General features: G+C 42.3%; 1 protein-coding gene across 3 annotated transcripts in view; it reads right to left on the bottom strand.

The window, feature by feature from the left end:
• The window catches only part of CDK14 (cyclin dependent kinase 14), a 658,689-nt gene that overhangs the window by 81,755 nt on the left and 551,282 nt on the right, over window positions 1-25,652 (bottom strand). For all 3 annotated transcript variants that reach the window (XM_013004655.2, XM_045288804.1, XM_045288805.1), the window contains 2 exons: window positions 17,422-17,561; window positions 11,372-11,515 (listed from right to left, as the gene is read on the bottom strand). In XM_013004655.2, the coding sequence (XP_012860109.1) occupies window positions 11,400-11,515; window positions 17,422-17,561 (256 nt within the window). In that variant the 3' untranslated portion in view covers window positions 11,372-11,399. The remainder of the gene's footprint in view (window positions 1-11,371; window positions 11,516-17,421; window positions 17,562-25,652) is intronic.

Here is a 25,652-nt window from a genome sequence, read left to right as displayed (position 1 = left end):
TTCTAAACTTGCCCATCTCTCTCCGTTGCTGTTGAATTGCCACAATTGCCCAGATAACATTTGAGAGTATGTCAGCTTTAATTAATGCAACGTGACCTGATCATTTCCACAGTTAAGAATAAAGAAGTTTGCATTCTTTAAACCCAAAGCTCAACTTGGAGATTATGCTAAATTGCTTCATTCACAGTCCACACTCCTCCGCTCATGTCAGAAGGACAGCATTTGTCCCCTCTAGTGATAAACAAATTATACATGAAATCAATTCCACTTCACAATCATTTTCCCTATTGGGTATTATCTTCCTTTGCCCGCTCCCTCCAGTTAAGCCCACATCCTGTAACTTGCTAATGAGCTGGGGGCTTTCTGTTCCAGGTGGCACCCCCTGCCTGGAAGTCATGACATTTCCCATTTCGAATGCTGCTGGCATTTTTCGACAGCTCCTGCTAACTAGCCTTTTTGACCCGCACTAAGAGGAACTCATCTGATCGAATCCTCTAACCTGCCAATCATTCCAGCAAATGATCTTCACAGTCACTCCCATGGCAGGAATGGAAAAAAGAGAGAGAGAGAGAGAGAGAGAGAGAGAGAGAGAGGGGAGGGGGTGGGGCGGTGGGGAGAAAAGCCAGACAGAGAATGAGGGAGTAGGCAAGCGGCTGCTTCAGCAGCTACCTAATGAGAATACTTCAAGTCTCTGAGGCAGCTGAAATGCTGGAAAACTGGGGGGGAAATTAGGACACAACCGATGCCGGGCTCTGTAATTACTGATGTCTTTCCGTCCCGAGATCCTTTTGAGAGCAACACCTCTGAGATGTGCCAGTTTCTAAAGAACACAAGAATACCCTACCTTACGCAGAGAAAATAGATTTATTTCTCCTGCCACCATCAATATGCAATTCTCATAATCCCACTCTGTCAGACAGCAACCTTCGCAGAATTAATTACATGCTATAAGCTCGTTAAGTGTGCATTGGCAACTAAGGATGATTATCATGTTTGCCTCAGTGAAGAAAGGAATCTCTCTTTCCCCCCGCCCCCTTCTAAGTGCATTTTGAATGTTGCTACAATTGAGGGCTGTGGATTTTTACACATTCTCATAAAAACACACAGGTATGGAGGAGGTTGATACTGGGCTCCAGGAGAGTTACATTCTTGACACCGACAAAAATAGGATAATCTGGACACCTGGATGAGCGGAGGTAAAATAAATATCATGGCTGCTTCCAGAGTATTCTTGTCTGTGCAGAACCATTAGGTTGAATGGCATTTAAACTTGGTGGGTCACCAGCTCAGCAAATGACCCAATTACCTTAGAGAGAAAAAGCCAGAAGAGGGCTATTTGGCAATGGATCAGGACTCTGAGTATCTTAATATGGACTAGATTTGTTGACCAAGAAATTATACAATATAATTATGTGTTATCATTACACCATTGTATGTAATAGTGTAAAATAAATACGGTACGTGATTTAATTGCGCATAATAATCACACATCTTTCTCCGTTTATAGTAATTAGGCCAATAGCCCCATTTACAGTAATTATTATATGTAATTGAGGCATTTTACTAATTGCATTGGAAACGATAATCCAGAGCGATTAGAAGTCCAAGGGCACTACACATAACGCCAGCTACATGACAAGAATGGTGCTATGCAAAGGGGAAAGACTGGAGCAAGTAGGCAAGGGAGCAGGAAAGTATTTGATTTCATACCTGGCGTATATGGTACTATTTATTATCAGATACAGTTTTATCAGCTTCTGCCATTTTTGGATTTTGTGGTGCCAGTGCTATTTCCTTGGGAACAAAATAATCATTTCACAAACCTATGATGTTATTCTAACCACTCAGGGCTGTTCAAAATGTATTTTAGCTGTTTGAGTATGTATTGTGTGTGTGTGTGTGAGTGTGCGCACACGCGTGTGAGAGGAAGCAACTCTCCTAAATTCCAAAAGGAACTCAGTAACATTCATTTGCACAACCAATTTGATTTCGTCAAAGCTTTATTCATAGAAGTATCTCAGAGTATTGAAACATTTTGTGGTTTTCATTTTCGGTTTGTGGTTTTCATTATATTTGCTCTCTGTCTAGAATTTTACTGGGCCTAAGGACGTTTTGTCATGGAGCCCCTGTTTCCTAACTCCCTCTTTCTGCCCAAACAAAGGTCCCACGTGAGAAATATCCCAGGAGGGAGTGATGAGCATCGTGGGACAACGGGAATAGTTTTGAGCTTCTTTTTTGCCTTCCTGTCTGGACATTGTCATTTAGACATTGCCCTCCATGCATTCAAATGTCATCCCAGACCATCAGCCCACTTCATCTCAAACAGCCTCCTTTTATGCTCAGACACTTCTTAGAGCATCAGCAGACCACAAAGACTGTCTAGTGGGACTCAGCTGCTATCCTGGTATTAATAATACAAGACAGTGCACTTAGGGCATTGACAATTCCCTCTGTATCCCAAATTCGTAAGAATCAACATTAAATGAAAAGGAAACATGGAGCACCTGAACTGATGATAACTTCTTGCTGTGTGCAATTGCTCACTTCACGAGGGATTGGCCAAACATCCTAATAGATAGCTTGCTTACTAGCCCGCATCACATCTTGCACCATATTTATAAGGAAGCTTTACTTACATTAATGCTGCTGGCTAAATAGTCCCTGAGAAATTAATTTGGGTTTTAAAAGACAGAAGATACAAGTTGCCGTGCTACTTTACCCTAACTTGAAAGCTCCGCTGACCTGGAGAGCTCATCATCACTCTCCCCCCCCCCACCCCCCACGAAGTACAGCCAGTTTTCAAAGATCCACGGGCTGATAGGCCAGTCTGTGGATCATCAGACCAGCTGCTTCTCTTTCAGTTGTTTTGTTTTCAAAAGCCCTCAACCAAAAGAAGGGAGAGACAAGCAAGAGGAAACTATTACTACTTTTCATTAAATTCTATTAAGTTTAATTCAAGTCTACTATTGCTTCTAATTAAAAATAGCACTCTGAATTCCTTATTTTTAAGGAATTACTTAAAGGGGGATTATGGGAGAAATAGTCTTCATTTAGGTAAAACAAATGAAATACATATGAATGTAGATGACTGATAGACAGACAGATTCACTGCCATGGAGTGAGGCCAACTCAAAGTGACCCTCTAAGACAGGGCACAACTGTGATTTTCTGAAAGTGTAACTCTATGCGAGTAGAAAGCCCTGTCTTTCTCCCAAAGAGGGGCTTGGTGCTTTCCAACTGCTGACCTTGCAGTTAGCAGCGCAACTAGTAACGCCTACGCCACCAGGGCTCCTGGACGGACAGACAGACAGACAAACAAGCATATGTTTATATTGGAGGAATTTGGGCAGAAGATATCTGGGAAGTCTTTGTGCTATTCTCACAACTTTTCTGCAAATCTGAATTTCTGTCAATGTAAAAAAAAATAGATAAACTTTTTAAAGTACACTCTGGATGACGCATGATGCATTTAACGTTATTTTTTATCTATTTTGGTGACCAACCCAGTATGTCTACATTGATATAGATTAGGTAGTAAAACTCTCCAAGGCCTTTCCTGACTGTTTGTGGGTTGAGAGAGGCACAGTTCAGGACACAGGGGTGTGGAATGAAGGAGCGGAGACCACAGAGAGGGAAGAGGGAGGAGACAAGAATGGAACATGCTGAGGTTACAAATTTGCACTACATTTTAAAGGCAGTAACAGGTTCTCAGGGCTCAGGGGGAAAGCTAAGAAAAGGTAGTAAAAGTGGGGTACAGAAATAAACCAATGTTTCTACTTTTTGATTGGCTTGAATCACTGTCAAATTCCAAAAGGTGACAAATTTTAACCTGTAACAAAAGAGTAATGGCAAAAACCAAGGATTCTTTCAGATAAAACCTGCGAGCAACATTAAGGTGTTACTATCCTTGCCTGTTTTGTTCTCAGGTATTGCTGACAGTTATATACAGCCCAGAGAAAAAAATCAAACTATAGCTATCTGGTAGAGGAAGAAATTTCAAAATTAAGAAGAAAATGGGAGTTCTGATAGGAGAAAACAGAAACTCTTCTGGTACCGGAAGACAGTTGGATCTAGCTAGCACCTAGAATTCTTATATTCTGCAAAGTACCAATGGGCACTTTTGCCTCCTCTTGTGTCTAGAGCTGAGCGGATGCAGCACACCTGCTGCATCCCGCTGCTGCTCCGTTAAAACGGAATCTCCCTCTGTATTTGCCTGCTTTTCCACCTGCACTGACACGTCCGTCAAGGCGCTCACTTCATCGACTGTTCCGAGTCTGCTAAGTGCAGAACGCCCTTCTGAGAGGTCTGTCGAAAAATAACGAAGGGCGCCATTCAGTTCACCACTTACATGGTGTGGCTGACCGAACGTCCAGGTGCAAACTTTGCTTTGACGTCATTACGGTGGCTGCCCCAACCAGTACGAGTCTAGGGGTGGCGGAGTTAAGCCCAGAGGAGGATTACTGTGCAACAGGCTGTTCCCGAAATCGATGGACCAAGAAAGTTGGACTAGATCTATAGATTCATAGATCTATAGGATCTATGAAGACGCAGAAAAATTTAGGAGAAGAAATGAAGAGCAGAAGTAATAGTAGTTGATGCAGACACCCAAAAAAAAAAAAAAAAAAGAGCTGCTGTAATGTTTAGAGTATGGAGGAGAGCCAAAGATGGCTGTTTCTCAAGGAGTCAGCATAGAAATGGCAGCTGAGATGGTGGTGACCTAAAGCGATGGGCTTTGACGCTGATGGCAGTCTTTGCGAGACCAGCTGCAGCTATTGAGACTGTTGGCTTTCCTTCCTCACTTACCAGAACAATGTCAACACAAATGGCTGTCAATCAGGGAACTCGACTGAGTCCACTTCCTCCCAACCTAACAGACACCGACACTTTGGTGCCATCGCTCCTGCTCAGTGAGGACTAGCCATGGCGCGTCTCCACAGTTCTTCCCGCCATTCTGTTGTCAGTTTCTGTCCCTTCCACGTTGCCACCCAACTTTTCTATCCTTTGTACATTTCTACTCACACACTTTGGCCTGAGCATTTACTCAATGGAGTACTGGTACCTATACCCTGGGATGCCATGACCTCTGGGCATTTTTTTTAATCCAATTTTTATAACTCGTCAATCTAATGTTAAATCATCCCAGGAGATTTTAATGCATATAGTCTTTGAACCACATGTAATCCACTTCTTTGGTTAATGTTCAGTAGTGATATATGTATGAAGTAAAATAATAAATGGGAAAAATCAGTATTCCACCATATACAGTAAAGCAATTTCTCCCTCCTGCTTCTCCTTCAAGAAAGACTAGCGTAGAGTTGTGCTGTTCAATAGCCAGTAGCCACTGTGGGTATTTAAAACAAAATTCAAATTATTAAAAATGAAGGCACTAGCAGTTAAGCATCTGGTTGCTATCTGAATGGCTGGTGGTTTGAATCCACCAATTGCTACGTGAGAGAAAAGACCTGGTGACCTATTCCTGCAGAAATGTTGGGGTCCATCGGGCCCCTCTTGTTGTTAGGTGCTGTTGAATTGGTTCTATGTCATAGCGACCTCATCCCCAGACACTGCCAGGGCCTGAGCCATTCTCACAACTGTTGTTATGTGTGAACCTGATATTGCAGACACTGTGCAAATCCATCTCACTGAGGTCCTTTCTGTTTTCCATCGACCATCTACTTTACTAAGCATATGCTTCTGCAGGGGATTGTCCGTCCTGCTGGTATCTCTAAAGTTTCACTATCCTCATTTCCAAAGGGCATTCCCGGTGTAATACTCCCAAATTTGTTAATTTTCCTGGCAGTCCATGGTTTATCCATAGTCTTCATCAACATTATAATTCAAACACATCATATTTTCTCCAGTCTTATTTATTCATTGTTCAGCTTTCACAAGCATAGGAGGTGAAAATACCATGGAATTACTTCAATGGCACACCACAACAAAAATAAAAAAAACAAACAGTTCTTCCATATTAGCGCCACATCCCAAAGGTCTATGGTCACACACAGCCAGTGACTGTTGCATTAGAAAATGCAGACAAAAGGCATTTCCAGCAGCATCAAGTGGTCTACTGGACAGCTCTGATGAAGGGCATTTCTCCTCTATGCCTTTTAAAAGAAGGACCAGAAAATTTAACTCAGTAAAAACTAAGTAAACATATGTTTCCATACTAACTTAGAGCTAGAAGATGAAGCCCGCAGTGGCAGGCCATCCACGTTAGCCTGTGAGTTAAAAAATGAACACTGGTCATGCCCTAACTGAAGAGAACCAATGACCAACTGTAGAAATCGACAACACCAAGCTATCAAAACTAGTTCAGATTACAAATTTATGACTGAAAAATTAAAGTTGAGCAGATTTTTCTACTCATTGGGTGCTAAAACTGTTGGACTCAGATCAGATGCAGGCAAGAGCAGGGCTTTCGATGGAAATTTTAAACAAGTGGGATCAAGGTCCCAAAGCATTTCTTTGAACAGCTACAGCAGGAGATGAAGCGTGTCTTTATCAGTATGATCCTGAAGACAAAACATAATCAAAGCCACAGTGACCAAGAGATGTAAGTGGTCCAATAAAAAAAAAGTCGACTGATCCGTAAAGGCCATAGCAACAAGCTTGTCTGTTTTTGTTGTTGTTGTTGGTGTGTGTGTGTGTGTGTATGTGTGTATGTGTGTTGCGGGGGTGGGGGGCAGGGGGGGGGGAGAAGGGGGAGGAGTGGAGTGGGGTTGGGATGCTCAAGACATTGTGGTTGTTGACTTTCTGCATGGCCAAAGAATGATCTGCTTATTATAAGAAGGTTTGAGAAATGTATCCAATGCTTTAGCAGAAAAATGCCTAAGAAAGCATCACCGGATAGTCCGTCTCAACCACAATGGTCCTGCTCATTCTTCTCCTCAAATAAGGGCAATTTTGCAAGAGCTCCAGTGGAAAATCATTAGGTTTCCAATCTTACAGCCCTGATTTGGCTACTTTTGGCTTTTATATATTGTTTCCCATTGAAAAAATATTTAAAGGGTACCTCGTTTCTTCAGTCAATAAAAATGTTTACATGGCATGGTGAAATTCACAGTACCTTTGATTCTTTAAGGATGACTTGTATCATCACTTACAAAACTCTCTTGGTCTTAATGGAGCTTTTGTTGAGAAGTTTTGATTTTTATCTTTAAATTCCATTTTTACACAGATTTAAAAAATCATCTTGTATAGTGGTAAAGTGTTGCTACACAATCATGGAAAGTTTTACTGAACAAAAACCACAGCGTGAAGCTATTGTTTCTTGATATATCTTCTATAAATTTCTAGAGAAAGCTTTCCCTCTCTCTAACAAATCCCTGAATAATTCTGCATGCTTTGATCAGCACCGTGTCAAAACAGTAGTTTTGGCATTCTCGAGGGACTCAAACTCATGCCTTTGTCACATTTGGAGTTCAGGGAACAAAAGAAGGGTGCAGAGGCAGGATGAGTTCGATAGGACGAGCAGGGTAATGTTTGTCAACAACATTCTCATGCGACAGCCCTTGCTGGCCTTGAAGAATGAGCAGATAGATGCATTGTAGTAATTGAAAAAATCTTCCTTCAGTACAACTTCCCGACCCTTTCCCTCCTCACTTCAGCTTTCCCTTTTCTCAAAGCTTCTTCATAATAAGCCCTGTGACCATCCGTTGCCCTTCAAGAGAATCTATGAAGATTACCCCAACGCAATGAATCCCCCCTAAGCCAATCACCCTAACCTCTGGGGCCGACGTTTCTCCCGTAATTTAACTTGTCCAGCAGGTCCCCTTGGATACCACTGGCTTGATGGAACCCTTTTTATTTTTGAAGGCACCCAAACAAAACATGTGCAGGCATGAACCGGAAATCTAGCAGCAATACTTTTTGACTTAATCTTGTACTGGTGTATTTAGTACAAGTTTGAAAGGGTCTGAAGGCCTTTGGATTTGCTTAAAAATGAGATTTTCCATAATATGCACAGACCAATTCAGAAAAATGATAAAGCCGATATGTGAAAGATTAAACACTCTTATCCCTTACACCCAGCAAAAGAAGGCACAGAACAGCCTTGTGCTTGTCTCTGTTTACAAAGACTGGAGAGTTGTTCAATCTCTGAATGCATGGTATCGCTCTGTGCACAGATCCATGACACTAATGGGTGTGTACTCGCTGCAGCTTCTGCTCTGGCCCTTGGGGAGGTTTTATATGCACACTGAAGGCCCTCGCTCAGCTCCTCTGTTTGGTCTTTGCCATCCATGATGATGAAAAGAGTGGGAACAACCTATGAAAATGTTGCTCGACTAATGCTTTCAGAGGATTATAAAGTGTAGAAAGCAGTATATTTCCATCATCCAGTGGCACCTATCCCATTTTGAACGCAGAATCGTATTGGTTGGGTTTACTTTCTTTTAATTTGGTTACATGATGCTGAAACAAAATTGCTTCCTGCAGCAAAGCAAACTGCATCTTATTAGCCTTTCCACTAAGGCCAATATATGCAAATCCAGTATTATTAACTAAATAATTGAAGTGACCTTAGCATTATGTATGGAAATAATTTGGCACTGAGGTATTGGAAAAAATATTCGGGCCTGAAATACTCCTTTGTTGCGCAGTCCTCTGTCATATTGAAAACTGGAGAGATACAGTGCACTTTTCACATGACCTCTGCGTAGCTTCCCAGAGAGAGGTGGTGATGGTGAAGTGCTCTCCCCCAGTTTAGTCTTGGTGTAGCCCAACTCTTTCCTTCCCAATCTCTCTGCCTTCCTGGGCGTTTGAGGAAAGTTAAGATGCGTCAGCCTGCTTCTAAGTAGTTACTTACCGTACTTCAAGAACAACAAAATCAGAGTCTAGAGAATTAAAAGTTTTTCTCCAGGAAAACCTTTATTTAGGTAGATGATCTTTTGCTGCATCATATCCAGCTTTTTCATATTCAGATACTGGTAAAATCAGGCCATTGTCTAAGATGTATGCAGGGACTTCAAAAAAGTTCATGGGAAAAAATCTATTACCTTTTAGTTCCGTTTTCCCCACAAACTTTTTGAAGCCTCCTCATATTTGGTAAATATATGGGCTATCCTGTTAACAGAACCTCGAAGTGCCCCACTTGACTAACACAGAAAATACACATGAATGAGGAATTAAAATGATTTTTCTGCTGTCTGACAGAAAATTCAGATTCTAGCTCCCCTGTTGCTTTTCTTAGAAGTAGATTGATCCAAAAGAGAAAGAAAGGGAGAAAGAACAGCCGGAGCATTAGCTGCGTCCTCAATGGCGATGTGGAATCGAGCTGAAATATGTGGATTTGGAGGCAATGAGGAGGATACCCCACACCATAATAATTACAAAAGCTGGAAAAGCTGATGTGAAAAAGATAAAATAGCTTTTGGTACCAAATCCAGAGGAACAGCTTCCACTGCAGAGATGTAATTTTAAATCTAGTTTTGTAAAAATAAACCAAACCAAGACAAAAACCCACAACTGCAAAGAAAACACATTTTTGTAAAGGTTTTCCAATATTGATGGATGGTTGTGGGCAGCCTTTTAGAATTTCCTTTCAATTGGCGATTTTGGAGATTTATGTCTGAAGCTTTACTGTCTGTCTTGTGAGCTGGTCTGATTTTACTAGGAGGAGCTGACCGGAAATACGTCCCAGGGCCTTCAATTGGACTGGCTCAGCCCAGCGAGGTCTCAAAAGAGGCCAGAAGAAAGGACCCAGTCCCTGTGACTGATGTGTAGACTTGCTTGTGTGCATGTCTATACGAAGCAGCACCACAAAAAAGGCCCACTTTTTGCTTTGCTCTACTGAAATAGCTAAGGCATTTATAGAGCCAGGAGGCCCTCATCATGGTCATACAGGTTAATACTTTAAAAGGCAGACAATGCCACCGTCATGAATTAGAACCATTCACAGATCCATGAGTTAACTGGTCAAAATCAACTCCAGTTTTTGTCTACTGCATGTCTGGATTGTTTATACCCAATAGGGAGAATTAATAACCTGCAGAATGACAACGACCCTTACTCTTACCTATGGGGTGGCAACTTAATAAGAAAACCCCCTGAATGACATTTACACACCATATTTCATCTAGTGATCTTTTCATTTCAAATCCTTCATACATCACCACCATACTCTTGAGAGACCTAAATTGGCTCCCACCTTGAACATGTACAAACTTGAACATCAGCAAGAGTTCACAATACTGGTAAATCACTCATTCGTTTTCCAGGCCATGGTGTCAATGAAGCCTGTTCACAGAGCTCAAATTAAGGGAGGGAGAAAGGAAGATGCGCTCCTACAACACGTTACGTCTCCTTCGATTCACGCCAACAGTTCACGACTGAACACGAGCGAGGAACTAGCGTGCACTGCTCTTTACGGACGGAGGTGCTGCTGTCAAGTTGACTCAGACTTGCAGGGGCTGCCCGGGGTTCCCGAGGCTGTAAACCCTGGAGAACAACTGGTGGGTGTGAAATGACCTTGCGGTTAGTAGTGCAATGCTTCCCTCACGGTGCCGCTAGCGTGGAGTGGCACAGCCTTCCTTTACGGGCTGGCTCTTGACAAGGCCTCCTTTAGGCATGCTTGCTGTCTGTCTGTTGCAGAGAGCTACCGTGGAATGGCAGAGTACATGTGAGCACACGATGCCAAAAGACCCGATTTCCATTGTTAAGGAAGACAGGCACAGACCACCCAGACGTGACGACCTGGTGCCTGTTGCTATGAAGAAGAGCAAGGTCAGGGGCAGACTGACGTGCTCACAGGGCGCCAGGTTTGCAGTGTGCGTCCTATCTGCAGAAGGCGAGGTCCCAGAACAGGACAGTAAAAAAGAAAAACCAGGTATCAGAAACGAGTGAAGTGGCCCAGGTGGCAGCTGAGCTTCAGGTGTCTCCAAAGGAAGCAACCCAAACATGCAAAAGCCTCTGGTTTTTTTGGAGTGCAGTACTGCCAAAATTCCTACTTAACAACAAAAACAGCCTGAAATCCAGGCTTTTCCGTAAATTTCCCTCATTTTTGAATGCTAGCCATTAATAGAAATAAATACAGCTGGGGAGATGGGAGCGGGACAAACAGAAGCAGGTTGGTAGCTTAGAAATCCATTTGGTTTCCACCTCAGTGAAGAGTACGTGAGTAATGAAAGGGATTTGCTTGTGACCAAATCCGTAGAAAGGTAAGACGAACGAAAGTGTTGAATCTAGTTGCTGCCTGGAAATGCGGGTGTGCTGGACTCCATTCCTCCTCAGCAGAAACTACGCGGAATGCCGTGAGAAATATAAGAGACTCAACAGACACTTTGGAAAAATACCTTCTGAAATAGTTCATTTAAAGGATCTATTCAGGATTTATTCATTATTATTTTCCAAGTAAAACAGGTCATCTTACCTGCACTCTCTTGAGAACTTTGTGCTTGTCAGTGCTTGCTATTTGATAGACTTTTGCCATAACTATTGTTTTTCCCAAAGGCCCGCATGCTGTCTCCAGTTTCTGGGTGCAATCTTACATTCGGGATGGTAAAAATAGAAGACACTGTGAACATGACAGAAAGGTTTCATTTACATATTTATAGGTCAATCTTTAATCTTTTCTTTAAAAAATGCAAATAACCATGAGATTCTGAATGTCCACCATCAATCATTATGGCATTTGTTGTTGGTCTTTGAAAGAGCTCGAGGTCACAAGCACAGCTACAAGCACTTTACACATACACACTCTACACATACACACTCGTACGACAGAATAACCTGCTTTCCCCTCAGAAGCACATCGTCGTTGGTGCTCGCTGTTCTCTGGTCTAGAACTAGTGACTCCGATTTAGAGACAGACACTGCACACTCTTCGTGTCATGCCAGCCCTTCACCCACTGGAGACAAAGTTACTGAGCCCCTCATGGTGCGAGGTATTGCGGCATACGGCAGTGAACAGACCAGCGTGAAAAGAGATCTCTGTCCTCATGGATTCCAGTTGGGGAGAGAGACAACACATAGCCAAGCATAATGTATAACATATCACACAGTAAGTGTGACAAGGAAAAATAAATCGGGGAAGAGAACCAAAATGCTGGAGTGAAAACAGGTCACAGCAGGAAGGCTTTCCATGGACCCAACACTGGGTGCGAGGAGGAGCAAGTACCTTGTTTTCCCGGAAATAAGACAGTGTCTTACATTAATTTTTGCTCCCAAAGATGCGCTAGGTCTTATTTTCAGGCGATGTCTTACTTTTCCATGAAGAAGAATACGCTACACATTTCTTGTTTTATTAAAAGAGACCTCGCACTTCCTGTCTGCTCTGGCTGCTGCGCTGTGGCCAACAGTGAGCTGCATGGTGGAGCCCGCTGCTACGGTCCAGAGTCCAGAGTTACGGTAGCTTTGGGAGGCCCTATTTTTGGGGGGAATGCCTTATATTTCAGCAAGAAGCAAAACTGTAAGTAGGTCTTATTTTCGGGGGATGTCTTACTTTCGGGGAAACAGGGTACCAAATGTAGCATGAAGCAAGAGCTGACTCTCGGGAGGCCAGAACCGGAAGCAGCAAATGAACTAGGAGACTTCTGGAAAAAGAGGAGGAAGAAGATGGTGAGCGAGGGCAGTAGGATCAGTGAGAAGGGATGTGATTATGGATGCACTTAGAAGTTGGCACCAACTGGGTTTGGGGATGAATGGGATACGGAACGCCACTAAACAAGGACAGGCAGGGCTAACTCCAGGGTCTTTTACTTCATCAGTCGGAGGAAAGGTCTGGTCCTTTATTGACAAGAGAAAGGCTACAAGAAGCATCCACTCTGAGGGGAAGATTAGGATTCAGCCTTGGTCATTTTGAAAGCCCTGTTCGGTCGCCAACGGAGGGTTGAGCAGTTAGCTGGAGATGCAAGTCGGGAAAGGCGAGTCAGGGAAGATCAGGCTGAGGATATAAATTTGGAGACTGCCACCGGTGTGTAGGTGATATTTAAAACTGGATGAGATTGCATAGGCTCCAGGGAATGTCTGCAGACAGAAGGATCTGGACCTTAAGCCTCAGGGCACTCCAACAGCGAGATGAAATGAGCAAAGGATACTAAGAGAGGGGTGTCTGGGGAGGCAGGAGGGCAACCCCGAGGGAATGGTGTCCCTGAAACCAAGTGAACGCAGGGTGACAGAGCTCAGGAGCGGTCACTTGTGTTGGACTCTGCTGATGGGTCAGGATGAGTGTTTGGAAAACCCTGCTGGAGAGAAGGGCGTAGAGGTCACTGGAAAGAAACGCTGACGACAGCCGTTCTGGAGGACTGGAGACAGACGTCTGGTTGGAAAGGGGCCCACGGGAGGATGGCCCGTTAGGAATCAGCGGAAGCAAAAACAACTAAAGTGAGTGTGCTTTGTTTTATTTTACAGTGATGGTACTGCCTTACATGCATGGCATAATCTTGTTTTAGGATGATATAGAACACATAAAGCCCAGAGCATGTAGAAAACATTAGAGTGGGAAGGGTCTTCAGCGCTTAATGTGACTATCTCTCCGGTTTTCTAAATGAGAAAGCTGAAGCTGGGAGAGACGACGGGGTGAGTTCCAGGCTGCCTGGCTGCTTGTGGGGTGGAGGCTGGCATCCAGGCGGTCCGATTCCCTGTTCGGGCTCTTTCCACTGGACCAATTTGTTGGCCTCCTTTCACTGCAGATTTGAGGTCTGTGAGTTAGCAAATGAATTTAATAAAACCAAGGACTCTGTGCTATGAAGTGTGTTTTGTTCATTTACTCTGACAAGGGTAGTTCAGCCTCAATTATTTATGTAACTTGATAGTATACACAGGAGAATGCTCTGTGGTGTGTTTGGGAAAAGTAATGAATTTCTTGTAAATCACCCTTTCACTTACTTGCCTGCAATTAAATCTCTGTGAAGCAGCAGGGCAAGGCTGCCGGGGTTTCAGGACACGGGGCGTGTGCTGACAGGGTATCACCAGCATTAGCCAATGTGAACTGCCAGAGCCCCAGATAACTGCATCCCTAGTCCCGCTTCCATGGCACATGAATCCATTCCTTCTATGTTACTCTGCAGACAGTATTTAGAAACTCAGAAAATTAAACTTTATGTTACTGTGGAGTCATTCGAAAGTGCACGGCATGTCGTGAACGCCCTAAGCTGCGCCCTCACATTCCTCCTTTTCAAAGAGCTTTGAAAGGAAGTCCACCTGGGAATAAGTGCTACAGAACCAAATGGAGGGATCATTTTAGCCCCCAAGTAATGGCTTAGATTAGCCAGTTCCAATGGTCATGTATTTTTAAAGAATGTCCTCCAAGGGGGGCTTATGCCAGGTAAAAGGAGACGACTGGGGGCCAAAGTTAAGTTCAACAAGTCTTCTTGGCCTACTTTAATACAGTGGTGTTGTTAAAACATTGATAACACAAAATGCCCTAGTTATTCCACGGATGAGTATAAAATGGAGTTGTAGTACGCTTATGCCTGACTCTCATTTGCTTAGGAAGAACGCCTAAGGAGTCAACATCTCCCTTTATTACGAGTATACGGTTCCTTAAATTTTCATCGGTTTGCAAACAGACAAAAACTCCACACACACAAAACCATCACTGTCCATTTGATTCTGATTCACAGTGATGCGACAGGACAAATGCAGAACTCCTTCAAAGGGTTTCCAGGGCTCTAAGCCTTTACAGAAGCCCACTGTCGCAGCTGCCTCCCTGGGATTGGCTGATGGGGTTTGCATCGCCGACCTTGTGGTTAAGCCACACGCTTCTCCACCATGAGGCAGCTCATGTGCCAAGACTGAGGAGTCCTGGGGGTCTGATGTGAACACTCGGCTTTTCCAAGAGTCCACAATGAATGTGAAATTTAATGGGAAGTTTCTAAATATCATCTGCAGAATGTTGACTTAGAAAATGGAGTCATCAAAACCAGACGATTCACCTAAAGGAACAACCTGGTCCCAAAGTCTCTGAAGTCTGGGACTTCGTTGTTTTGTAAACATGTTTACAAGCACAGCCACCTTGTTCCAAATGGAAATGACTGTAGTATTTAATACTGGGATTGTCCTTTCTGGTGACTGGATTTATGCTTCATAATGACTATCTGCTAGACACAGGGACAGCATTTCTGAAACTCAAAATTGTTACCACAGGCATTTAGCAGGAATCTTGCTTTAAAAATAAAATGATTTTTTTCATCTTTATTCTCCCCCCTTCAAAAGGTTCCACTGCTCCTGATGTTTAACGTTATGCAAAGACGTGTTTCTGCCAAAGAATATCGCCTTATGGCGATGCTTCTGCAAATAGCCTGCTGTGAGCTGATAAAAGGATTAATGCAGCCAAAATTCTTAATCTGTGAAATTACAAATTAAATTCTCATATTAAAAATACCACCCTGAGGTATTTTTTGTGGTTTTAATTCCCCTCTGGTCTTCTGCATACATTGTGCCTGTTAATGACGGGGACAAGCCTGTCTGCGTTGGCAGCCTGCTGCCGAGTGATAATGTGTAGGCATTTACTCACTGATAGAAACTGGATTTAACCACTAGCTGATAAACTAAGTGGCAAGTGGGTAATAAGTCCATATTAACAGAAAAGTACTATGACAGAATTCACAATTCACAGACCTTCAAAATCCTGGCTTAAACCCAGCCGTCGACTCAGATGGGATTGAGCTGTCACCCAGGAGTGACACCAGTCACGGTAAAAGGAGAACAAACCAGACACGTGAGCTCGATGAATCATAACCTAATGAGTCTCTCTGCTTCTTTCACTTTGTTTCCCAGACAGAATAACAGGTAACCAATTCATGACTTTTCGCTCAGAGTGATTTTAACTTCACGTTTTCTCGCTTGAATTGGGGATGATGGTTGTACTGGTCAGTGGGTAAACCGTTACACAGGAAGCAAGGCAGGATATAGAACCAGGCTGGAAATACAGGAGGGGGCATTGTAAAGCTCATGAGAAAATCCCATTCTCTTTGAACTCCAGTTTTCCACCAACTTTTTGAAGCCCCCTTGTATAAAACATTAAAAAGGATCTGCTAAGCAACCAGAGGGGAGGCAGACATTAATATACCTCTCAAACAACAAATAAACTCACTGCCATTGAGTCGATGACGGCGTCTAGTGGCGATATAGGACCGGGTAGGACTGCCCTGTGGGTTTCTTAGACTGTAAATCTTTATGGAAGTAGAATGCCTTATCTCTCTCTTGAAGACCCACTGGTGTTTTGAACTGCTCACCTGGAGGTTAGCAGCCCAATGTGAAACAACTACACCATCAAGGCTCCTATACGCCTATAGCCACTTAAAAGTAAAAACAAAATGGAACTAAGTTTAGGATATTAAAAAACAAAAGATTTAGGGTAGAAACATCTAAGAGGAGATGTTACTTGGGATTCAGCTCCAAAATGAAGGGTGAGTGTCAAGAATTCAATACAGTGAAGTGGGGGGGTGGGGGTGGGGGCGGCGCTGGGGAGTCTAAGAATCAAGACAAAAGTGGTAACTTTATGAATGTACATTGTAAATGATGTATGTCCAAGAATTAACCAACATCACATAAAGACTTGTGCATGTATGTAGTATGTTCACTTTTTAACACAATCAGAAAGGAGTTGGGGAACTATCACTAATCCGTTGTTTGGACAGAATGCATTGATAATGAACAAAAATATTCTTTTTGTAATAGTGCTTGCACAATTTCACAAGAATTCTGTTTCACACTTTGGAAGAAAGATGAGACTCTCCCAGCCCGAAATTCTTGAGCAAACATTTAAAATGTAATTGAACAAGGCTGTGCAAATATGAACACGTTTGTAAAAACAAAACAAAAACCCACCCTGGAATGTGTTTTGTTTTAAAGAGCTTCTAAGACGCGTTGTCTGTGTGAACACCAAGAGATCGGTAGTTAAAATGAATTCCGTGCCTTCAGTTCTTACATGCCAATTCAGTGCATCAGCCAATGGCCAGCTTGGTGACTCAGCACACTGCATAGCAGCCCTTTCTAAGGTCATTGTTACAACCAAGATGGTCTCTGAGAATTAAACAAACGAATCATCCCTCCTCTCTGTACTGCAGCCAGTTCAAAAGGGCCGTATGCGTAAAGCACTGAATATGTAAATCATATTTTCCTTTTCCTTTATGACTGCTCAGATCATTTTTTGGACACACACATAATCAAACACAAAGCACGCAGCTGCAGACTGCAGAGCAGAGATAGCTGGGGGAAAAAAGGTATCCATTTTCTGTTTTCTTCCTGTGTCGGTTAAGTTAGCAAGTGAATGACAGGATTCCATGAAATATATGCATCTCCCCCACCACTCATCCTCCTTTAGACACGCACACTCACACGGTTGCATACTCCCACACGGGTATGGATGTTGGTCATGCAGACACCAACACACTATCTTACACAGGCACGTACAAAGAGGTACGTTACACCAAATGATGTGCCTGCTTTGAATGACTGCAGATTCGTCATACTCACTATCGCTCAGGTCCCATAGCCGAGGGGGCAGGTCACTAAAATACTCGTGGCTCAAGGCTGCCTGGGCTGATAGTCTGTTCTTTGGGGAACACTGTAGGAGCTTGGAGGCCAGGTCTTCTGCATGGTTCACATAACTGAGTCTAAAAACAAAAGCAGAACAGAGAGAAGTCAGACCGAACAAGGAAATGCACTAAATAAATCAAAGGCTCCCCTAATTTGAGGGATTTATTCATTTTTGTTCTCAGCCAGAAACCAACTTACACCAATCAACATCTGAAAGTAATTTTTACAGAATTCTAGGGTATCTGTGAGTCCAAACTGATTTATACTCTTGTCATCCTAGTAGCATCGATTGAAAATGGCTTTAGTATAGGCAAAGGGTTGATATTGGCAGGAAGATAGAAGTAGGTCTAGGGGCAGACAATTTCATAAGACATTTTATCACACAGTTGCAAGAATGTGTTCGTACATCTATGTACTGCATCCAGTATATAGTATACACCTGGATCCCTTTACAGGAAAACTAATAGGAATTAGGAGAGTTAAAAGAAAGCTGTTCTTAAATTCTCTAGTTAATAAAATGACTTATCCTCCAAGAGTCTGAATTTGCTTGCATTGAGTAAGAAATGATCGGAACAAGTGCCCTGTGGAACATGAACGATCACACTGGTAACGCGGAGGCTAACAAAGGCGCATGCTTAAACCATACGGGGCTGAATCAATTCAAGATGACCTTCAATACAGCAGTAGACAGAAAATATGTGTGTTCAGATTACCAGAAAGAGCAGAGAAGTACAGTCTTCTGGGTGGTGTCAGCTTTCACGGAGAGGGGTGGGGGTGGGTGGGAGCGGGGACAAGCAGCCAGCCGGCTGTGCTTTGCATGGAATGTTTCACTGCTCCATTCCATCCAGAAGATTAACACAATAATCACACTGAAAGTATTCCTGGCCATATACATCATGTATGCAGAGCTGCACATGTGTCAGGCACCTTTAATATACACAAACGCTGCAGTTTATGATGTGACCACATGATAACCGTGGAAGCTAAGAACAAGCCACACAAGCTATGACTTGTTCATTTAGTAGAGGAGTGGACATTTAAACCCACCCAGAAAGACGACCCCACAGGAACTTGCAAATGCTGTTTTTACCTCTCTCAGCTCATCTCTAAAGATGTATACCCACTGATTGATCCCTGAGTGTTCACTAGAGGATGGGGGAGAGGCAGTGACTCTCCCTAGCCAGATGTTTAATACTTGGAATAGTTTTTGCCAACCTCTTACTTTCAGTGCTCTGTATCTGTACATTTTTGATGTGTTCCCATAGTCATCATATGCTTTTGTTGTTGCACGCCCAGTTGGTTTCGACTCGTCCTGGTGCCCAGTGACAGAGTGGAACTATCTCCTAATGTTTTCTAGGCTATAATCTTTACAGAGGGAGTCCTGGTGGGACAGTGGTTGAGTATCTGGTTGCTAACCAAAAGGTTAGAGGTTTGAACCCACCAGCTACCCTGTGGGAAAAAACTTAACAGTCTACTTCTGTAAAGAAAAGCAAAAACCACCTCTTACTGTCATCAAGTCAAGGCTAACTCACTGTGACCCTATAGGGCACAGTGCACTTGCCCTTGTGGGTTTCAGAGGCCGTACATCTTGACCAGAGCAGAAAGTATCATCTTTCTCCTAGGGAGTGGTTTGCTCTCCACTTAAGCCCCCGGCATCAGGTCCTCATTGTTTCCCCTCCCTCCCTGCTCCCCCCTCCCTCATGAACCCTTGCTAATTTATAAATTATTATTTTGTCCTATCTTGCCCTGTCCGACGTCTCCCTTCACCCACATTTCTGCTGTCCATCCCCCAGGGAGGAGGTCACATATAGTTCCTTGTAATCAATTCCCTCTTTCCAACCCACTCTCCCTCTACCCTCCCAGTATGGCCACTCACACCACTGGTCCTGAAGGGATCATCTGTCCTGGATTCCCTGTGTTTCCAGTTCCTATCTGTACCAGTGTACATGCTCTGGTCTAGCCAGACTTGAAAGGTAGAATTCGGGTCATGATGGTGGGCGGGGGGAGCATTTAAGAACTAGAGGAAAGTTGTATTTTTCATCATTGTTACATCGCACCCTGACTGGCTTGTCTCCTCCCTGAGACCCCTCTGCAAGGGATCTCCAGTGGCCTACAAATGAGCTTTGGGTCTCCACTCTGCACTCCCCCCATCATTCACTATGGTAAGTAGTTAGGTAATCTTGTGTCAACTTGATAAATAGAGTGAAGGGGTGGAGTCTAGCCTGCCAAACAGGACACAGCCTGATGATGCCTCCTTGTGAGCGTGGTCTTCTCATGAGGATTCTGGAAACTTCCTCTCTTCCTTCCTGGAGGCATGACACACTCTCTCTCTGCTTCACATTCCCATTGACAAGCCACACGGAGCCACGCTGATAGCAGCCAGAGCCCTACAGCTGGAGGAGCCACGTGGAGACCCACGCCAGCACAGAGATGCTTCCACCCCGGCTTTGCACCCACTGGCCTGTGATCTTTCTGCATTTTGCATCAATGCATGTGACTGCATGGGTCTGAAGAGGAATTTATGGGGTAGTATTGGACATATGGGCTAATATCAGACTTATGGCTTGATCTGGACTAGTCTGGGATGTTTTCTCAATATACACTTTCCCTTTGATCTAAAGCTCTCTCTTACACACATCCGAGTGTCTCTGGATTTGTTTCTTTAGTTGACCTGGTCTATAACACGATCGCTATTTAGCTGTGTTTTATTCTAATTTTATCCAATTAACCAATCCTTATTTTCTAAGGAGAACATTTAGTCTGTTTCTGTTTTATAGTATATTTGGAATCAATGCTACCACTATATTTCTTCTTTTCCTGCCTTATTTTGGACATCTTCTATTTTGGAAATTATTTCCATACATTTATGATTTAACCTTGTTTTTCATTTGCATTTCATTACTTCTTTATATATATGATATTTGCTAAATGTAATTTTTTTCAAGTTGGTTAACAATGATGAGCAACATAATTTATAGGGTTGAAATAACATTGCTATATATTTTATCAATTGTGCAATAATGAAATATATCAAATGTCCAAATATTAACTCAAAGACATAAAAAAAAAAATCATTAGAGATCTTCCCAATTAATTACCAGAAACCCAATTCTGTTCTTTTATTGTGTGTGTGTGTGTGTGTGTGTGTGTGTGTGTATATGTGTGAGAGAGAAGTTTAGAAGGAAACCAAATCACACATCAAATAAAAGTAGTTTTTAAACAGCTTCCTATAGATACAGGGAAAAAATTATATAAGGACCTTTGTGATTAATAATTAATAGCAATAGTAACAAAGCATCTCTACCTTTAAAATGTTCTAAAAAATATTTTTCAAAAATTAAAAGATGTCCTTCATGTGTCTTGCAAAGACAGAGGCGATGTCTCATCACAAGCATCGTGTAGCTCTCTTCATCTTTGTTTTAAGCCCTCTTTCATGCAAACTCTACACCAACTGTAGGGTACTTTCTGTCTAGTGTGGAGACATTGAAGACAACCCCACTGAACAATGAAGCTTTCCCATGAACTTCACAACCAGAGGCTTGTGACTTTCAAGATGGAGGTTTTCTAACAGCATAAGTGAGATTCATAACATTAATCATCATAAGACTTGGTCAAAATCCAACACCATCAATGATGTCCCCTGGTATGAATATGGAAGATGCAGCCCTACTTGTGGCAAACTCATATAACCATCCAAAAAATTCACCGCCATCGAGTGAATTTTATGACTCAGCAATTCTGCAGGGCTGAGAGGAACTGCCCCTTTGCCTTTCCCAAGCTGTACATCTTTACAGAAGCAGAGAGCCTCATCTTTTTATAGGCACCTCTGTTTTCAATGTTTGAACTGACTACAGCAATAAGGCAAAGGGTAAAAAACCAAATCATAGTTCCTAAGATTCTTATTCTGCACAATAGGAAATGTATACAAATATCATCTTGGGCATGTTGACACCTAATGTCTAATTTTCTTCTATACTGACAAAACTCTGTCATTGAAATAAGATTTGAAGAAGGCTTATGCTCAAAACTGCATGATCTCAGGAAAGTTGATAAAAAATGATAAGCACATTTTAAATGCTGAACAGCAAGATTCTTTGTGAAGAGTCCAAATGGGTTGATAATAATCTAAATATAAAGGCTGACATTCTGTCAACCTTGTGACTTGGTGAAAATGCTCATCAATACGCCTATGAAGCTTCAATAGACCTATCACTCACCAAGCCTTCAAGTTGGCTGTTGTGCACGATAAAGTATGCCCTGACTCAAATTCCATTTGCAAGGCAAGAAGAAATCAGGCCGCCCAGCCTCATTTACTGCAGTCATTGTTTCTATGGCCACAAGAGTCTTGGAAATGAGCCACCGTTTAGGACAATACTTCAAATACAAAAACTGCTTGTTTTTCAGAACTCCATGCCATTTTCTTCTTGGTCATGAACTTTACTGAAACTTTCGGTTTCTTTCCACCATCATTTAGTGCTCGGGCAAAAGGAAAAGAAACCACCCCAAACGGCGGAACACTTTCAGATCGGCACTATGATAAACAGTCCCATAACAAGTCATCCACAGTCTGGATGGACAAAGGTAAGCTACTATCAAAAGGCAATTCGGAACCTAGATGCCTGTGTCCCCCACCACGAGAACACACAAAGAACAAGGCTAAAATTTGCTTCATAAAGTCTGACTGGTGCGATAGTGCTATTCTCACGTTCCTCTATAAATTGGTCTACACTTGTGTGTTGGATGGGTGGTATGGAATAAAAAATCAGGTATACATGCTTTACACAGGAGCGTGGTGGTTCATTCCAGGCATGTTAATTCAGTTAAAATATGATCAAATTTTGAGAAGATTAAAAGATTTGATCCAGAGCTTCAAAGTGGCTCATTCCAGTTTAACTCCCTGCAGAGATTCTATATCCCCACCCCACATATTTGGAATCAAAACCTATATTTTAACAATCACCTGGATATCTTGTTAAAATGTATGTCTAATTTGAAACTCATCACCCTTATGTTGAGGTTAATTGCTCTTATATTTCTAAATTCATTTGTCTGCATACAGGATGTCTGAAGTTCATTTATCTGCATAGGGAGGTTGTGTTTTGTCTGAAAATTATCTCCACTGACCTTCAGACATACCATCAAAGTATAATCAAGAATACCACATAATTATCCATCTATTTGCCCCAGACACTGCAAGCAGCAGCATTTGCTATTGAGGTAAGTTAGTTTCATGTTTTATCCCAAAACTATCGAAAGACACCAGTTCTCCCAAGTAGATGGTCCTTTAACTTACTAACATGTACCTTTAACTTAAAGCTTAGAGTTGATCTTTAACACCCTGCTGAATAATTAAGAACATCATGAGGGGACTTCATAGGATTCATGGGGGAAAAAAAATCCATTATTTCTTCATCTCATTCTTTCACAAACTTAAGTTTTTTTTAAGTTTTATTGAGGTATAACTAACATATAGTTGATATCACATAGTTCAAAAGTTCAACCATATTAAGGAAACACAGGGAATCCAGGATAGATGATCCCTTCAGGATCAGTGGTGAGAGTGGTGATACCGGGAGGGGGGAGGGAGGGGGTGGTGGAAAGGGGGAACCGATTACAGGGATCTACATATAACCTCCTCCCTGGGGGACAGACAACAGAAAAGTGGGTGAAGGGAAACGTCGGACAGTGCAAGATATGACAAAATAATAATTTATAAATTATCAAGGGTTCATGAGGGAGGGGGAGCGGGAAAAATGAGGAGCTGATGTCAGGGGCTTAAGTGAAAAGCAAATGTTTTGAGAATGATGAAGGCAATGAATGTACAAATGTGCTTTATACAATTGATGTATGTATGGACTGTGATAAGAGTTGTATGAGCGCCCAATAAAATGATTTTAAAAAAACGAGAAGAGTTGTGCCTTCATCACCACAATCAACTTTGGAACATTTACTCCTTCTTGTGCTCATCGCTGTTGACTCTCCATTCCCCCCACTTCCCCTCCAGTGTCCTGACATCATTATTAATCCTGTTGCTGTCTTCGTAGATCCACCAATCCTGAACAACATACAAAACAAAAACCAGAACAAATCCCCCAAAGGCCAAGCAACAATGAACAACAAACAAATCTGGGGGAAAAATTAGAACAGAAAGCAGAAAATATTTAAAAACCAGAACATATCTAAAATGGGTCAAAGGCCCTTCATGGAAGACTAATTCTGATGACAGTAGAGAAGTCCCATCTCTCACGCTATTAATGCCTAAAACATTATTTATGCTTTGTGTGCACTTGAGGACATAACTAACCTTTCTTCTCACATTTCAGACTTTTTTTTTCTGATTTTTATCTTGTACCTAAAATACAACCTTTAGAGACTGTCTTCACAGGATCACCCAGCGGCCAACTGTGTGTCTGAATATAATTTACTTTTCTTCACTTTAGGGTACTATTGCTGCTGGGCATATAAGTCTAGGTTGAAAGTATTTTCTCTTTGTCCTTTGAGTGTATCATTCCACAGACTTCTGCTGTTGCTATCTTCTGATCCATCGCTTCCTCTCTAGCCGTTCTCAACCTGTGGGTCGTGACCCCTTCGGGGGTCTAATGACCCTTTCACAGGGGTGAAATTCATAACAGTAGCAAAATGACAGTGATGAAGTAGCAATGAAAATAATGTTACAGTTGGAGGGTCACCACCACATGAGGAGCTGCACGAAAGGGTCGCAGCATGAGGAAGGTGGAGAACCGCTGCTCCACAGAGCTCTACTTCTGCAATGTAAAATACTTTTCTTAAACTGCTCCATATTCACCTTGTTTTCCTGTACTTGAGGTTTCAGGTCTTTCATCCATTTTGCAACAGCATCAGCCACTACTCTTTGAATGTTACCTTTTTCTAATTCTCTATCAGCTTTCCTTTTTTAACTTTATTATGATAGCCTCTTATTAAATCCTCACATGTCTTTACTTTTTCACGTTTTCCATCTGTTAGTCCCTTTGTTTTACTGCATAATTATTTCAGAGACATCTTCCACGTAAACCAGTTCTGCGATCAGCATTTAATGTTATGTCCCTTGTTCAGAGTTTTCACTTCAATGATTACATTTCTTTTTGATAGTTATGTTCTTTTTAATTCTTTCACACATTCACCTGCTCAATTTTGATGATTCCTTATTTGAGTTTGTAATTTTATCTTTTATTTCTTTACATTTAGAAAGAATGATGTCTGGTTTACAGACATTGTTCTATGTCTTACTAGAGTGAGTATCAACTGGGGTCTTAAGCGCTTCTAAGCAACCATCTAAGGGGCAGCCACTGGTCTCTTCGCATCCGGAAGAAAGAAGAGTGATGAAAGTGTATAGACATATGGGGAAAACTGGTCGGTGGAGTAATGGACAATGCAAAGGTCAGCTTCTACCAGTCCAACACCAGAAGACCTAGATGGTGCCCAGCCATCATTAACAACTGCTCTAAAAAGGACCAAGAATAATCAGTTAATCATTAGTTTTCCTCCCTTCTTTGTTTTCCTTTCTATTAATTCTCTAGAGCGACTTCTATTAGGCTTCAAAATCTAACTAAGTGAAGTTGCTCCAGTTTAAGTTCCTTCATCCTCCAACTTCATGGATGACTCTCAAATACATCTTGCAAGGTCAAAGAAGCCACCTCCAAAGACTACACACGATATGATATCATTTGTGAGACACCCTGGAAAATGAAAAATGATAGAAGCAGAACATTGATCCATGGTTGTTAGAAGTTGGCAGTGTTGGTAGAAGGTGGCAGAGGGGCACAGGATAAATTGTTCATAGGAGACAATGGTTTTGTGTCTTGAACCAGAGGACAGACATTAGGAAGCACAGACACGAGGGGAGGCAGCACCAGGAGAGCGGTCAAGAAAAGCAGTTTAGAGAGATAAAGTGTTGCAGGTGTTTCAAAGGTCAGTTTGGGCATTAGAGTGAAGCATTGGCCTCCAATGAGTGGTGGACAGTGGACTGCTGTGCCTCAGGGGGATTCTTGGCCCTGTTGCCTTAAGAGGATTTCTGCTACCCCTCCCCCCAGGTCTCAAGAGCTGATCATGTAAAGCAGTGGTTCTCAACCTTCCTAATCCCGCAACTCTTTAATACAGTTCCTCATGTTGTGGTGACCCCAACCACAAATTTTTTTTGTTGATACTTC

Source organism: Echinops telfairi, unplaced genomic scaffold (genome assembly GCF_000313985.2).
Source record: "Echinops telfairi isolate 266 unplaced genomic scaffold, ASM31398v2 ScPeMD7_23;HRSCAF=83, whole genome shotgun sequence".
NCBI lineage: Eukaryota > Metazoa > Chordata > Mammalia > Afrosoricida > Tenrecidae > Echinops > Echinops telfairi.
The sequence above is the reverse complement of the archived record's forward strand: the minus strand, read 5'-3'. Positions and strand labels throughout refer to the sequence as shown.